Here is a 15,915-nt window from a genome sequence, read left to right on the forward strand (position 1 = left end):
AAAAAAAAACACGAAACAAAACAAAAAAACCCAAGGCATTCCCTTAAGGAATTAAAATGCTATACAGTTTAGTGAATACTAATTGGCAACATTAAACCACTAATTGTCCCATGTGTTATAAATTACGTACCTATTGCTACAGATTTTACATACCTCTCTCTATGTGTGTATTTTTTTAAACCAAATGCCTGAAACGTCAGTCTACTCCATAGCTTCAGTACAAAACACATACCTTGCAAGGACGAATCTTTCATGACTGGGGAAGTGTTTCAGGATCACCATGTTTTTTGATAATAAGGGCTATTGGGAAACCTGGCATGACCAGGGTATCAAGAAATGCCAAAATATATCATCATTAGGTCATCCTGGAGTTTTATTTTTCTACCTGATTGATAAAACCCCCTGAGGTAAACACTGACAACTTCCTTTACTTCTCTGCATCTTTCCCTCCCCTTTGTTAAAAACCCAGTAAGAAACAATGAAAATCTTTAAATCAACAATTTAAAGGTATCTGCAATATGTATACAACTGGTCTTTAAAATGACACTATGCAAAACAAGATTAAAAATTCTAAGACATTTAGATCACCGGTTCTAAATTCAGTTGAAACTTACTAGTCTTTTATTCCACTCTGCATTAAATTATGAAAATAATATGGTCAACACCTAAAAACAAAAATCCATTTTATAGAGCTCAGACCCAACAAGAGAAGTTTAGACAGCATTACAATTACCTTCTCATTTAGTTACCTTTATTTCTTTACAGAGCACACTCTCCTCTTCTTCATGAATATAAAATTTCACAGTATTTTTCTGGACATCTTTCATGATTTTAACCAAACTGTTAAATACTTCAGGTTCTAACTGGCTTATAAAGTTTGAAAGAGCTGGTTGGGCAGAAATGTTTACATCACTGGGCGATTTTGTTTCTTTTTCTACTGGTTCCCGGGCAGTATGATCAGAAGTCACCACTGGCTCTGTGGCACGGTGTGGCTGGTTCACTTCTGCTTCAGTTAAACCCAAAGCCGAAGAGGAAGGCTGCTCATTAGAGTTGGTGTCTTTCAGAGGATCACTACCAAGTGGCTCAAGGAGGTGTTTATTGTTGAAGTCGCTTGAGGAAACTGGTATGACATGCCTTCCCAGAGGACTCAATGCTATCTTAGTACCAGAATCATTAGGACTGACTGCTGGCAAATTCCCACCCTTGGCTGATGCTTTGATAACAGTATTTAGTTTCTCATGCAAGCCATCTACAAACTCCTGTACAGCAGCTTTGGAAGTCTTAGAATATATGAACTCAGAAAGCCGTTTCATCTTCTCTTGTGTTGAAAAGGTAGGTGTGGAAATTCTGCTGACATATGAAACATTCTTCTGCTTCAGAATCTCTTCTATCTTCCTAGAAAAGAGACTGTACTCTCCTAACACTGTCCTTTCTGTGGTTTCACTCATTGCAGGCGGTTCTGCTGCTGGCACACACTGCTCCTCCACTGTCACCACCTGACCTGTCAACACGTCATCCTCAGTGGTGCCCTTTAGTGTGTCTGTAAATGGAGAGGATTGAAACTGATAATCAGAACTTCTCTGTCTACTTATTACCCGGGGGTCGTTAGGAAAGGCCTCCTGTGGTGGCAGACACACCAGTTGTTCTTCTGGTGATTTCATACCTATATGGGAAGAGTTTATTATTACAAAAGCAATCCAAAATAATAACATCTGAAAATACAAACTAATAAAGAAAAAAAATGCCAGGTCAAGTATATATTTAGAACAAACTATGCATTGGAAGGTAGAATAAAAACCTCAGATAATGGTGTGAACCTATTTCCTATGTGCCCTACTTATTTATGGCTGGTCTTTGTATTTCAGTAGCTAGAGTGGCAAGTCTGAATGTTACTTTCTTTGATTCCTTTTGAAGTATTCAAACAAGGGCCAATTTAACATCAATACAAATTAAGTCACTTGTTTATTTCTGCTTCCCTACCTTTCTGCAGATCTGACTTTAACAGACATGCTTTAAGCAGAATAGTCAGTTTCAACAGCTTGCTCAACCCCTATATTCTTTGCCAAGTAATGTCCACTAAGGTAATACCCTCTTAATAGGAAAATTTTGAGTGTAAGGCAACTGAAAGAATGCCAAGCTGAAATGCTGTGGGAATAAGTCATCAAGTTAAGAGTTGCATTCAGGATCTAGGATAATTAATTTTATCTGTTTTCAGATTTGCTCTTACATATGGGGTTGCTTAGTGGATTTGCTACAATGTTAGGGACTTCAATTTATCAGGAAAAGAAAGTCTCAGTCATATAGGAAGAGAACACATTTCATAGCTGCATTAACAGTAATACTTTTGATAGCACTTTTGTTCAGTATTTTTATTTTGTTTGGAAATCATTCCAAGAGAAATCATAATAGCTATTTACCCCATATGAGATGAAGACATCATCAAGCTAGCTGATGCTAATGAAAGTACGATAACCCGTGATCCTTGACAACTAGCTCAATCTGTAAGAACGTACTTTTTTCCACTCACAAATCCTAAATTCAAACACATATGTTCTTGAAACTACATTTCAAAACAGGAACCCTAAATCCCTTTTTAAAAAACATGGGGAAAATACATTTAACAGCAATTTATAGTAATACTTTATTTCACAAAAAAACAAACTTTCATTATTTTTCCCTACAAGTTCATATTATACAATTTTATCCTTTAAAAAAGTACTAATTTTTCTTAAATCTTAGCCAACATTCCCTAACAAATTGCTGTTGTAGTATATAAAATGTTACCTCTAGATCAGAAAGTCCACACATAGGTATAGTTTTCAAAACTATAGTACTTTTAAGATATAGTGAACTCCCTATTCAAGTCTGCACCCAGGTATAGCAGTGTAACCCCTCTCTACAAAAAATTCAGTTTTGATTTTCCCTACACTCACACTTTTCTAAAGGTTTAAACAGCCTAAGCAGCATTTAGGTTATAACATTTTGCTACCAACCCCAGCGGTTACCATGAACCACTGCACCCATTAAGTACTGCAAAGGCACCTGTCAAGCATGGTAAGACCATACAGTAGGTCTGTAGGTCAAAGAAGAGAAGGGGAGCAAAATATCCAATGTACCAGGGTAAGAATTACAACTGTATGAAATTGATAAACCAGAAAATTCAACTTCCATAAAATAATTCAGGAATACTGAATGCCCTTTGTAAATCTGCAACATGGGGTTTAGTGCACATGTGAAATGTCAGCATGAGTACATAAGAAATCTGTAACAGGGAACTCCCTGGCAGTCCAGTGGTTGGGACTTGGCACTCTTACTGCTGGAGCTCAAGTTCAATCCCTGGTTGGGGAACTAAGATCCTGCAAGTTGTGCAGCGTGGCCAAAAAAAAACACCACCACGAAAAAAATAAAATCTGTAACAGAGGTTGATCAATGGGGTGAAACTAAGTGTCTGGCCTAGGGGTGGAAGACTTATTTTTTGAAGTAGTTTTGTATTTCTTGAATTATGTACCATGTCAAATATCTGATTTATTCAGATAAAATGTCTTACTTGCATCTTGTAAAACAAATGAGCTGGGAAGGACCACGTGTAATTTTAAAACTTCTGAGTGGTTTGTTATTAAAAATACTTGAATACATTCTCCCAAATATCTCAGCTATAGTTGAGACCAATAAAGTTATTCCTAAATTTTTTTTTCTAAAAAAAATTTTTTTTTAAGTAACTGCACCACGAGGCATGCGGGATCTTAGTTCCCCAACCAGGGATCGAACCCGTGCCCCCTGCAGTGGAAGTGTGGAGTCTTAACCACTGGACCACCAGGGAAGTCTCCCAGTAAGCTTATTCCTGAAGGGCTACGGATAAAGGAAATGTTTTTAAGCTGAAATATAACTTAAATCAACATGGGAAATTTTCCATATTAAAAAACTCTAAACCAAATCCCTTTTGAAAATGCAAATGATCACCATCTAATTTTACTTTGTACAGATTTCCCCCATATAATTTTTATTATTAAGATGGACTTTATTATTTTTAAAATGTCTTCAATAAATGATTTAAAAGAAACATATGTCAATACCTATAATAATACATGTTTTCTACTCACTATCATTCAGGCATTGTGGTACTTTGACTTTTAAATGCAAGGGGAGTGGCGAGTTCTCAAAAAGTAGCATCACCTGGATTTTTAGACTTTTAACCACAAAATATGAAGATGGTATGCCAAATAAAGACTGCAGATGCTGATGGAGCATTATGAAGCATAAACAAGATACCTGATTCTCCCAATGAGAAAGAATCACTGATAGAAGCAAAACTTACATGAATCTCAGACATATTGTTGTGTGAAAGAGCCAAAACCAAAAGAGGACATATGTAGTAGGTTCCATCTATCTTAAATTCAAGAGTAGGTAAAAACTAATGTATAGCAAAAGAAGTCAGATTAGTGGTTACGGTTTGGGGCAGGAAGAATACTGACTGGGAGGATGCAGAAGAAGACCTGCTGGGGTACTGAAAATGTTCTACATCTTGATTTGGGTGGTGGTCACCTAAGTGTTTACATATGTAAGAATTCATCAAGCTGTCTACTAAAGATTTATGCACTTTCCTGTATGTCATATCAATATATCTGTTCTTCCCGCTTTGTTTTTTTTTTCAATCGTCTTTTCCTAGGAGGAGAGAAAGATCATCTTGAAGAAAACTATTAACTCAAAGTTTTTTTTAATTCCCAAAAGAGAGGAATAACCATAAAGATCTACTAAAATTAGTCATTTAGCTTTTCTTCCGAATTAAAAAAAACAACAACACAAGATTTCTGAAAGAGTAAGACAAAATGAAATGGAAACAAAAAAGACGCAGACCAAACTCCAACCAAGAAGAATCTGCCTATGGCCATCTGCAGGGATGCTGAATTGACTTGAGTTTAGACAAAAGAGACTGTCTTCTAGGCACCTACTACAACTAGATAATCAGTAATATCTATAAATGTTTCTGGAATCCAAAAGTTTCCTAATCTCTTAGACTATCTGCAGAAATTAGCTTTACAATTAGCAAAAGAAGAATTGAGTCAAAAAAATTCAAGATTAGGAATAATGTACCTAAATGATACATGGCCTCACCTCCTCATATTTTTTAAATTTAAGAGAAACTCGAAGACTGCTTCTCATAAGATGTCCTGTAGAAATGGATTAAGAAAAATATTCTGGTCTTCCCAAGTCATCATATCAGACAGAATCTACTGTAGGTCAAAAAAACTTAATCTCTATGAATATTCAGTGACTCTCTTGAATACATTCTTTGTATAAGAATATTTGATATAAATCAATTAATGATTTAAATACAAATATGATATTGTCCAAATTTTCTGTAATTAACAGACTTAAACTGATGCCCTCCAGATAGAGGACCAGAACTGCAAGTAGCAATTCTGAAGAAGGGCACATTGGGAGGAAAAGCAAAGAGAGCCTTCTCACCTGGTGTTTGTTTCTCACCATGTTTCCCCAGCTGGTCTTCTGGGCTTCTTGCATTCCCTCCTGAGGGAAAGCATCCATTAGATTTGTAGACTCTCTTCAGGTACTGGTGACAACCTTTTAAAGCACCTTTCAGATAACCCCAAATGCTAACAAATTCAAGTATTCCCTCTTCTGCCTAAAATAATCCTGAAGGGTCATTAAGAAATGGGAAGTTGCTTCCCTTTCCATTCAGGTGATGATGGAATATCAACACCTAGATGTTGTGCCTTCAAATGGCTCTGAAACCAGCTATGAAGGTGTCTAAATGAGGAAGGTTAGGATAATCACCTTGTACAGACTACTCCCCTATTCTGCTTTTCCAACTCAAGCCAACTTCTCCAGGTCAGGAGTACCAGCTGCCGCTCTACGATCACTTCTAGGCCTCTTGCCCTCTCTGATAAGGTACTAAGTAGAGAATGGTGCTGAAGCCCATGGAAACTCATCAAGTTTTAGAAATTCTTTGTAGAGTCCTTGGAGGTCTCAGTAGCTTCTAGGTCACAAGCTAGAAAGTATATTTCAGTCGACTTTCTAGCAAAAACTGTTTGTTTTTCCTTTTTAAAGGTTAAATAAAGATCTAGGAATGGAAAAGATGTGCCCTGGAAATATTTCCCCAAATGCTTAGCTAACGAAGATGAATAAGAACTTGGAATATTAACAGTATCTGCATATGTGTGTGTATGTGTTTGTACAGAGAAATTAGAATACTGCAAAATGATCTTTCAACATCTGCTAAACTATTCTTGCCTCATGGTTCAATAAGTTTTCTAGGGATATTTACATTTAATCATTTCAGGCCATTCTCTACAATGATCCAATTTCTCTCAAATTCTCCAATATTAAGAACTCAAATTTCTTTCAAATAGATGAACCTTAACATGACCACTTCTTAGACGACAGCTTGTGAAGTTTAATAATTTGAGAAGACAGCATATAATTGGCTGCCCAAAGACCCTCATTTCATCTCTGCAGCTACCTCACCTTATTAGAAACCCAATTTCTGACAACAATTTTCATTTGCAAGTTGCATGTTCAACTCCATCGGGAGAGTAAGGATATTTTAAATCCCTCTGTTTTTAATAGGCTCTTTTGCAGATACTGACCAAGAACAGCAACACTCAATGATGAATATCACATTGCTCAAAAATAAGATACTGAAGATGTCAGAGCCAAGCAAGACCCAAGAGTGGAATCTAGAAAAGACAAAACCCTTCAGGAAACTGGTCCCTAAGTAAAACCAAGCAAACCTAAGTCCCAGTATACTTGTTCTTACCTGTAATTGGAATCAGTTTCCAATGTATTTCAGTCTCTTCAACATTATTTGACTTAGATTGTCTACGGAATCCATGTTCAATGGAAACAGTGGGACACAAACTGCAATCTTCAAAATTACTCATGCTAATTAAATTTGGATCCTAAAAATTAGAGTACAGATTCAATACCTTTCTTTTTAATTAATTTTAATGTCAAGAAAAAACAACTATTTTTTCACAGCAAATTTACAAACTTCAACCTGAACATTACAAGCAAGTAAAATCAACATGGTGAAGTTATAATGCTCTAATCTCAAACTAGAACATAATTTTTTCTCTCAAAACGTAATTGGTTGATTTACAGCAGAGGTTGGTAAACTTTTTCAGTAAAGCACCCAATATTTTAGGCTTTGCAGGCCAGATACTCAGCTCTGCCATTGAAATGCAAAAGCATCCATAAGCAATACCTAGATGAATGGGCATGACTGTGTTCCAATCAAATTTTAGTTACAAAACTAGGCAGTGGGCTGGGTCTGGTCCATGCCCCCATCAACACAATTTAGAGTTTTAAATATGTCAGGAAATGGTAACAATATAGGTTAGTTTCTTAGTGCCTACCTTACACATGCCTCCAACTGAGATCCCTGTCTTCATCCTCCCCATACAATAAATATCCCAAAACTACATGTAGAAAGCCTGGGGACATGCATATGACTTTTCAAAAAATTTTTTTTCTTTTGGCTGAGCCACGTAGCCTACAGGATCTTAGTTCCCTGATCAGGGATCGAACCCGTGCCCCCTGCAGTGGAAGCACAGAGCCTTAACCACTGGACAGCCAGGGAAGTCCCATGATGCATATGACTTTTACTCAAAGACAGGGAAGAGAAAAATGGAAGAAAGTAAATTAGGAACAAGTTTTTAGGAACATGGTGCCATCCTGGTACAGTTCCCCAAGTGATGCAGCCACTTCTTGGGAAGGGGGGAGCTGGGGAGATTAGGCTACTTCTCAGCTAGATATCAGTACTCTAAGCACGTATCATAAACTGGATGCCCTGTCAAGCATGGCTGAGGGTTACCTCAGAGGTAATCCTAAAGGCCACTCATCTTCCATTGCATGAGAAATACAAAGTATTTAACCTTGTTTCCAACTGGTACACTGACTTTGGTCACCTCATCTGCCTCACCTATGGGTTCTGGTACTGCCAGCAGAAAGCCAGTGTTTTGAGGACTCAATTTTATTATGAAATGATAGAGAATTAACTCCAGTAAGCCATTCCTGACAAATAGATGGTCCAGCCTTCACTTTATCACAATGGTAAATTTCAGACTACACATACAGCTTATGAGCAGGAAGGAAAACACTTCTGCGTTTATCTCTGTGTAACAAGGAATAACTTAGAAATACTATCCTGCACAGACACCATTACTGAAATGTGTATCATTTCTTTGTGAAAAGGAAAAACAAGCACATTCACCCTTTTTTTTTTAATTCTTAAAAAAATTTTTTGGCTGTGCCATGCAGCATGTGGGATCTTAGTTCCCTGACCAGGGATCGAACCCGTGCCCCCTGCAGTGAAAGCGCAGAGTCCCAACCACTGGGCCACCAGGGAATTCCCCCCACATCCTCCCTTTCATACACACATTCACAAAAGCAAACAAAGATAATAGATATAGGCTTACTTCTTTCAAATGTAGTTTATGGTCAGTGCCTACTTCACTGGTAGAAACAGCAAGAGGATACTTTAAAGATGATGTATCAACTTCTAGCAGTGGGCTCTGAGTATCCTTAAAATGTGCACTTTCAATTTTTACACCAGTAGGCTGCTCATATTCTTTCTTATCCAGGGTAGAGTTCAACTCATATTCATGCTTTTGCCTCATCTCTTCATAGGCACCATCAGAGCTCAATCCTAAGGCCTTGTTGACTGTGTCTGTCAGGGATGCATCAGAATGACGTGCATTTGCTAGTGTTTCTGATAGCCAATTAAACAACCTATGGATGTCAGCAATGCTAGAGTTAGAGGTATCCTGTTGCTGCCGTCTCAAGTCAGCATCATGCCCAAGTGAGCCAACAGGCTGTGGAGACTCTGAAGGGAAAAGAGAAAGAGCCATCTCTTAAAGTCTGGAAGGCAAGCATAAAAATAATAGATATATATACCTAAAAATTAATTATCATATAACATTTATAGGCAGGAACTCAATCAAACCACCTGCTTAGAGTTTACAAGTATATCCGTCCCTTACTTTCCAAATATGACTGGTTCTAAAATTTTGCACACAGGTCAAAATTCCCATTAAATGAAGGTTTATTTTCATCATAATTTGAAAATTCTACTAAAAATGAGCTCAAATATTATGTTGGTAATATGGATAATATATATAAATAACTGTACTGTAGTTACCTTAAACTCTACCACCAAAATCCTAAAATCAGTGAGGTACTTGACAACAGAAAAAATACCTACACAACTATTTTGCAAAATGTTAGAGAAAGGTATGCAGATTACTCTTAAATCTTCTAAAAATATAAAAACAACAAAACCCCATGATTTTATCTGATTTTGATCTCTCCCATTCTGTATGTAAAATACTGGCTAATCTTTTCATAATCTAAGCTTTATCTTAAATGACTAGATTACTTAATTCATAACAAAGCTGAGATATTAGAGATACAAAATCACCCCAAAGAAATCTACACCAATCTTGCACTAAGAACAAAAAGGACTATGAGAGAAAACATGTTAGACATGGCTCCAAGCAGGTATAAATCTGGGTTATCTGCACCACCAGTATATTTAAAAACTTGCAAAGGGAGGAGACATTCAGAAAGGCATGTGCTTTAATGCTGAAGGAGGGCAGAGCCAGGGTAGATATCAGGATTCCGATTTAGGTAGTGTATATGTACCACAGGCAAAAAAAAAAGTTAGAAACAACAGGGTACATACTATATGATTCTAATTATATGAAATTATAGAGAAGGCAAAATAATCTATAGAGACAGAAAGCAGATCAGCGGTGGAGTGGAATGAGATAAACTACAAAGAAGAACAAGGCAACATCTGGGGGTAATGAAAAATGTCCTATATATTGGAGTAGTGGTAACACAGCTATAAAAAACTCATCAGACTGTGCACTTAAAATGAGTACATTGTATATAATTCATACCTTAAAAAGTTGATGTTAAAGGCAGTAGGGGAGACAGAAGGCTACCTCTTAATGAGTGGGCTCACCACCAAATCAAGATCAGAATGTTTTAAAAGTTAGAATCTAACCTTTAAATCTCTACTTTCAGGATCAGAAATAAAGTGTGCAAAATGATAAGAAACAAACACAAGTGAGGAACACCTAGATATGCAACTCTATCACTAGTTCTACTTTAACCTATCTACCCCTTTTCCCCTGCCCCATTTCTCCTTTGGTCTATTATAACCAGCATAGCTTTCCCACCATTTTAATTACTGATAAACCCTGATTTCCACCCACAAATATTTTTTCACACATACAAATTTGCCAATTATCAGCTAAAATGGTGCCAAAATTTAAGTACCTTGCCTATTATGTGTTCAGTGCTAGGAAATATAGCTGACTTTAGGAACAATGTTTGGAGTTAGTCAGAAGTGAGTTCAAACATGGATCAGTGAACTCATAGCTTTAGGTAAAATTATTTAACTTCTCTGAGATGGCTTCCTCATCTGTAAAATAAGGATAATAATGTCTACCAATCAAGAACTAAATGAGTCCATACATGTAAAGCAGCTAGCACATAGTCTCTCTTAACTCTTAACTCTTAACTCTCAAGACACAGGTCAACAGTATTAGACAGTATGGATCAGTAAGCACCATCAGGTTCAGCACAGAGCAGAAATCCAGCATAAGCTAAAGGAGATGAAAACCATCAAGGAGGAGAACAGCCAGAAAGCTAAGGAGGGTTATGAACTGCAAAGATATGAGCCTTGAGAGAAATGAAAGATGCTTCGGGAAAAAAGAAAGAAGTAAAGGGCTGACCATGACATGTTCTGAGAAAAGTGCCTTAACCAAGGAGAGTGGGAAACACGGCTACCCAGGCTGGACGTGGCCAGTCTTTAACAAAGCCTTGAAAAACGAATACAGAAGCTGAGATTGGCAGCAAAAGTTCCTTTATAAAAACAGGGGACTGCCTAGATTGCCTCTCAGGCTATAATTAGCAAACCCTTGTATGAGGAGAAAGGACAGAACTACTTTACTATGTTTTTGGTTGTTACTTTTATACTATATAAAAACAATTCTGATATTTTACCTTCATACAGATGGCAATTTTCAGATAAATTACTGGTTTTGGCGAGCTTTCTCATATTTTCAGGTAGATCCTCAAGCTTCCTCTTCAAGACAGTTTTGCTTCTCATATCTTCTTTGTCTGAGTCCCCACCCACATTTTTTTTCCTACACTGAATTAAATTAATCAATTCTTTGACTCTATCCTCATCATAATCCAAAGAGTGAGATGACTTCTGCTTTCCAGGTGTAATAGTTTCACCCCTTGAGTTATTTCGTTTTCCGAATTTCATTTTTGTACCATTCATTTCTTCTTCTTGGCCTTCATAATCTGAAAGTGGACTAAACTGTTGAAGTTTTCTATTTTCTTCAAATAGCTCTTTTAATTTATAAATAGGTAACTGATACATTTCAGGCCGAAAAATATAGGTATGCAAACAATTATCAATATGGGATTTATTTTTTGGAGCTGAATATAAAAATTTTTTATCATCTAATCGTGAATCATATGGAAACATGATAAACTCTCGTTTACCTGAACCAAAACCTCGCTTAAAAAATTCACTTACATACTTTTCAACGACAGAATGAAAATTTATAGTATTTATATTTTTGAATTCCTTTCGACACTGAATCAAAGCAAACTGTAAAAATTGAGTTATTTTTAATACATCTGGTATGCTCTCACGTCTCTCCTGTGGTGCTGCACTGGTTGAACCTTTCTGTGCTGTAAACAAACAAAAAAGCAAACCATGTTAGCAATCAAGAAATTAGTCAAGTACAGATCTACATATAGTCAAAGCAATGTAACAACATCCATACATTAATGGTGGACCAAACCAGTATGTACCCTAATACATATATGTTATATAGGGATATATGAATAGCATGCTTCTAAGCCCAGGAGCCTAAAATGGGCCAGTAAGAAATTAAAACATGAAAACTGCAGAACATATTTTTAAAGGGAAAAACACCTGCCCATTGAAGATCTTCTTCATGTCCCTAGGCATCAACTGGTGGCAAGGAAGATGTAAAGAGAAATAAAGACCTGAGGCTCCTAGCAAGACCGTCCAGCAAATGACAGTACTGTCACTCCTTCCTGTTGTAACAACTTTATCTCTATCTCTCTATCCCCATAAGCAGATATGTAGGCACTGAATGGCTACCATTGAGAATCTCATTTTTTTTGGCCGTGCCACGCCGCTTGAGGGATCTTAGTTCCCCCGACCAGGGACTGAACCCGAGCCCTCGAAACTGAAAGCATGGAATCCTAACCACTGGACCACCAGGGAATTCCCGAGAATTTCATTTTTAACCTAACAGTGAGAACTTTACCTTAAGACAGCATTAAAGTTCATTCTTAGAAATGGTGAATAGAAATGGTGTTCTCTAAAACAGTATGAAAATTCTTATTAATTGTGAATGGCCTAATATTTAACCTAGCACATGATGCACTTAGTCACTAAAATGTGAATGCAAAAATGAACTAAGCTAAAAAAAAAAAACATGTAATAATAGAAACCCTGAAAAACTAAGCTATAATATTGTAACAATTACAATCAACATTTACTTAGTGAAAACACTGACAAAAACCAAGATAATTTTTCATAGTTTAAAAAAACAAGTCATATAATTTGTGTTTTATATTGCTAACACCTCTTAATACCCCCATTATCTCCCAAAACATGATGTAAGAAAGACAAAATGCTTAGTGAGTTATCTGGAAATTTTCAATAAAATGTCGGTATCTATATGTAAATGGATTTAGATATTCAAAGAACTTACAAGTAACTATGCCTCTAGGTTCTTGAAATAGAAACAAAGCATGTAAGACTCGAGACTTAGCAGTATGATGTTCTAAAAAAACAAAAGTGAAATTCATTAGCAATATATTTTAACTTTTAAAAAGTTAAAGGAGAATTATAAAAATTAAAGAGAAGATCACCTACCATATGGAGAAACCATTTGACAAGGAGAGAGAAGAAAAAGGTATCCTCGGTCTCCCAAAGGTTTAACAAGAACCTACATTTTTGGAAGAGGGAAGAAGTTGAATTTGCGTTATTATTCACCATAAGGCAGAAACATAGCAGTTTCTACTAATTATAAGGAAAGCAAAAAGTTTTTGATCATCTTTTTAGGAAAAGTGCTGCTACTGAATTAGCTAAAAAACTCTTTCCACCAACCCTCTGCTCACTAACAGGATTCCAATCAATTAAGAATGCCTTAGTTTTCATAATTTTAACGAGAAAATATTACTGAAAGAATTCTCCTATTAAATCAACTTGTTGATTTTTCCTTGAAGCTAAAATACAAGAACCAAACAAAAACTTCAAATATTTTCCTCAGCAATTCAAAAGACACGTTTTTAATTGCCAAGGTGGTGTGCTGGATGTTGGAGATACAAAACAAGTATGACACAAATGCTACGTTTCAAGAGTTCAGGCTAATCTCAAATGAAATGTGTTGCTGTAATCTAATTCTTCACATATTTAATGAACATCTTTCACACGTAAGGCAATTTGCCTTACCAGAGATAACTTGAAAGACAAGCAGCACAAGGTCCTTTGATCAAAAGAAGGTTATAATTGGGTGGAGAAAGTAACACAAGAAATATCAATAATTAGATAAGACAGGAAAGGTCTTAAAAAGATTTACAAAGCAACAGAAAGGAAAAAATACAGTTAGTCTATGGTTGGAAAACATATTGAGAGTAAATGCGAGGTGGATTTTGAAGGATGGCTACATTGCCAAGAGCCTAAAGTTGTGGGAAAGACATTTCAATAGAGGCAACGTCATGAACAAAGGGCAGAGTTATAACATAATGGACAGTTTGCAGGCATCAGAGTATTTACGACTGGCCAAGGGTGAGGAGAGACTAGGAGAAACATGTAAGACAAGTCTAGAAAGAAAGATCATGGGCTAGATTGCAAAAAGACAAGAATGCCAGGTTAGCCAGAAATGCCCTCGAGAGTATACCCTTTTGAGCTGAAGTGTTTCCCTAAAAAAAAAACCCAAAGAAACTTGATAGCACTGCAGGAGGAAAGAGAAAAATGTAATGCAACGAACTCAGTTCACAGACTACTGCAATAGTTCACAATATTTTTTGGATTAAAGAAAGGGTAAGTAAAGGAAGAACTGAGTATGGCAGCTAAACACAAAAGGATATCTGGATTCTGAAAGAAAACTTGTGCTACCTAAATTCCTTTTAAACAATTCCAGTAAACAAAGTCTGTGTTAAGAACCAATAATTTAAAGGACTAAAGTGACTACGCTACCAATTTACACTTAATAAAAACATTGTTTGAACATCCAAAAGTAAGGTGGACAATGTATCTGCAAAATTTTTGTTTCAGGCTCAAACCCTTTTATCCAAAATGTTTTATATATCATATCTCTTCTAACATTTTGCCCAACTCTTGTTGATTTGTCAGAACAGAAAGTTGGGAGACATAAGTAAGAGCTTCATGTTTTGTGGTTGCTCAGAAAAAAAACAATTAGATTATTTTAACTTCTCACCCACTCCAAATACCAGATTTTTTAACCTGACTGGCTTAGTGGCCTAAAGACCCTAGTGCGCTAAGGGGACTCAATGTCCCCAGAGACTCATGGAACACAGGGAATCTATACCCAGAAACAACACTCAGGCAGACAGAAGCCCTAGCAGTAATATCTGTGGCTTTAAGCCAAAGAAACACTTTCAATCCTGTACAATAGGAAACACCTGTGAACTCTGTACTGATGCCTCTATTTATTACCCCTTACTGTTTCCTTCTCCCTCAGAAAACAATACTAACCCAGTCTGTGGATTTATATTACTTGATTCTACTATTTTGGCTTTGCAGATAACATTACAGGTAATATGGTATGAAAACAAAAAGCATTTTTAAAAATATAAAATATTAAGCTCACAATCTTAAATTACCAAGTTTCAGAGAAAATAAGCTACCCTAAGAGAGATTCAGCAAAAACAATAGATTCAAATACCCAAGGGCTGCAGATTGGAATCAAAAGATGCAATATATAAAATAGGTATGAAATGTTAAAAGAAATAATATGGCAGAACTGAAAACATGTTCACACAGAAACTGTCATACAAATATTCACAGTAGGAATATTCTTAATAGCCAAAGAGTGGAAACAACTGATGAATGGCAAACAAAATGTGACATTATCCATACAGTGAAATAAAAGAAACGAAGTACTGATACATGCTACAACAAGGATGAACCTTAAAAGTATTATGCTAAGTGAAAGAAGGCACTAAAGGCTACATAGTGCATGATTCCACTTATATAAAATGTCCACTATAGACCAATCCATAAGAGAGAAGTAGATTAGTGGTTGCCAGGGACTGAGGGAACGAAGGAATGTGAAGTGAATGCTTAGTGGGTATGAGGTTTCTTTCTGGAATGATGAAAATATTCTGGAATAAGATAAGTGGTAATGGTTGCACAACATTGTAAATCTAGTAAAAACCACAGAATTGTACACTTTAAAACGGCTAAAATGGTGATGCAATTTTAAAAAATAGCAAGGAACATCAGAATATAATCTCTACCTCCTAGAACAGTCACTGGCACACAATAGGTACTCAATAAGTCTTTCTGAAAGAATTAACAAGAATCTGTTTTTTAAAAAAAAAAGTCAGGCAGATCTCAAAAAGAACCAAATATAGCTTTCAGAAATTAAAAATATTTTCTGTGAAATCGAAAATCAACAGCAAATTAGACACAACTAAAGACAGAATTTGTAATCTAGAAGATAGCTATGATGAAATTACTCAGAATGCAGTACAAAGGAATAAGACAGAAAACACAAGAGAGGTTAACAGACACTGAGAACAGCATGATGCTTCAGAGTCCTAGAAAGGCAGTCAAAAAAGAGTGAAGAAGTATAATCACAGAGATAA

At 36.2% G+C, this 15,915-nt stretch overlaps 1 protein-coding gene across 7 annotated transcripts in view; it reads right to left on the reverse strand.

Annotated features, from left to right (window-relative positions):
- The window catches only part of TASOR (transcription activation suppressor), a 49,962-nt gene that overhangs the window by 7,566 nt on the left and 26,481 nt on the right, over positions 1–15,915 (reverse strand). For 2 of the 7 annotated variants that reach the window (XM_029243918.1, XM_029243922.1), the window contains exons 12-18: positions 12,956–13,028; positions 12,792–12,863; positions 11,032–11,733; positions 8,436–8,842; positions 6,776–6,917; positions 5,467–5,526; positions 750–1,540 (exon numbers count right to left, since the gene is read on the reverse strand). In XM_029243918.1, coding sequence (XP_029099751.1) covers positions 750–1,540; positions 5,467–5,526; positions 6,776–6,917; positions 8,436–8,842; positions 11,032–11,733; positions 12,792–12,863; positions 12,956–13,028 — 2,247 coding nt within the window. Of the gene's footprint in view, positions 1–749; positions 1,664–5,466; positions 5,527–6,775; positions 6,918–8,435; positions 8,843–11,031; positions 11,734–12,791; positions 12,864–12,955; positions 13,029–15,915 lie in introns of all 7 variants that reach the window. The other 5 variants (XM_029243916.1, XM_029243920.1, XM_029243923.1 and 2 more) reach the window with 3 other exon arrangements.

Source organism: Monodon monoceros, unplaced genomic scaffold (genome assembly GCF_005190385.1).
Source record: "Monodon monoceros isolate NGI ecotype Baffin Bay Population unplaced genomic scaffold, NGI_Narwhal_1 Super_Scaffold_3, whole genome shotgun sequence".
Classification (NCBI taxonomy): Eukaryota; Metazoa; Chordata; class Mammalia; order Artiodactyla; family Monodontidae; genus Monodon; species Monodon monoceros.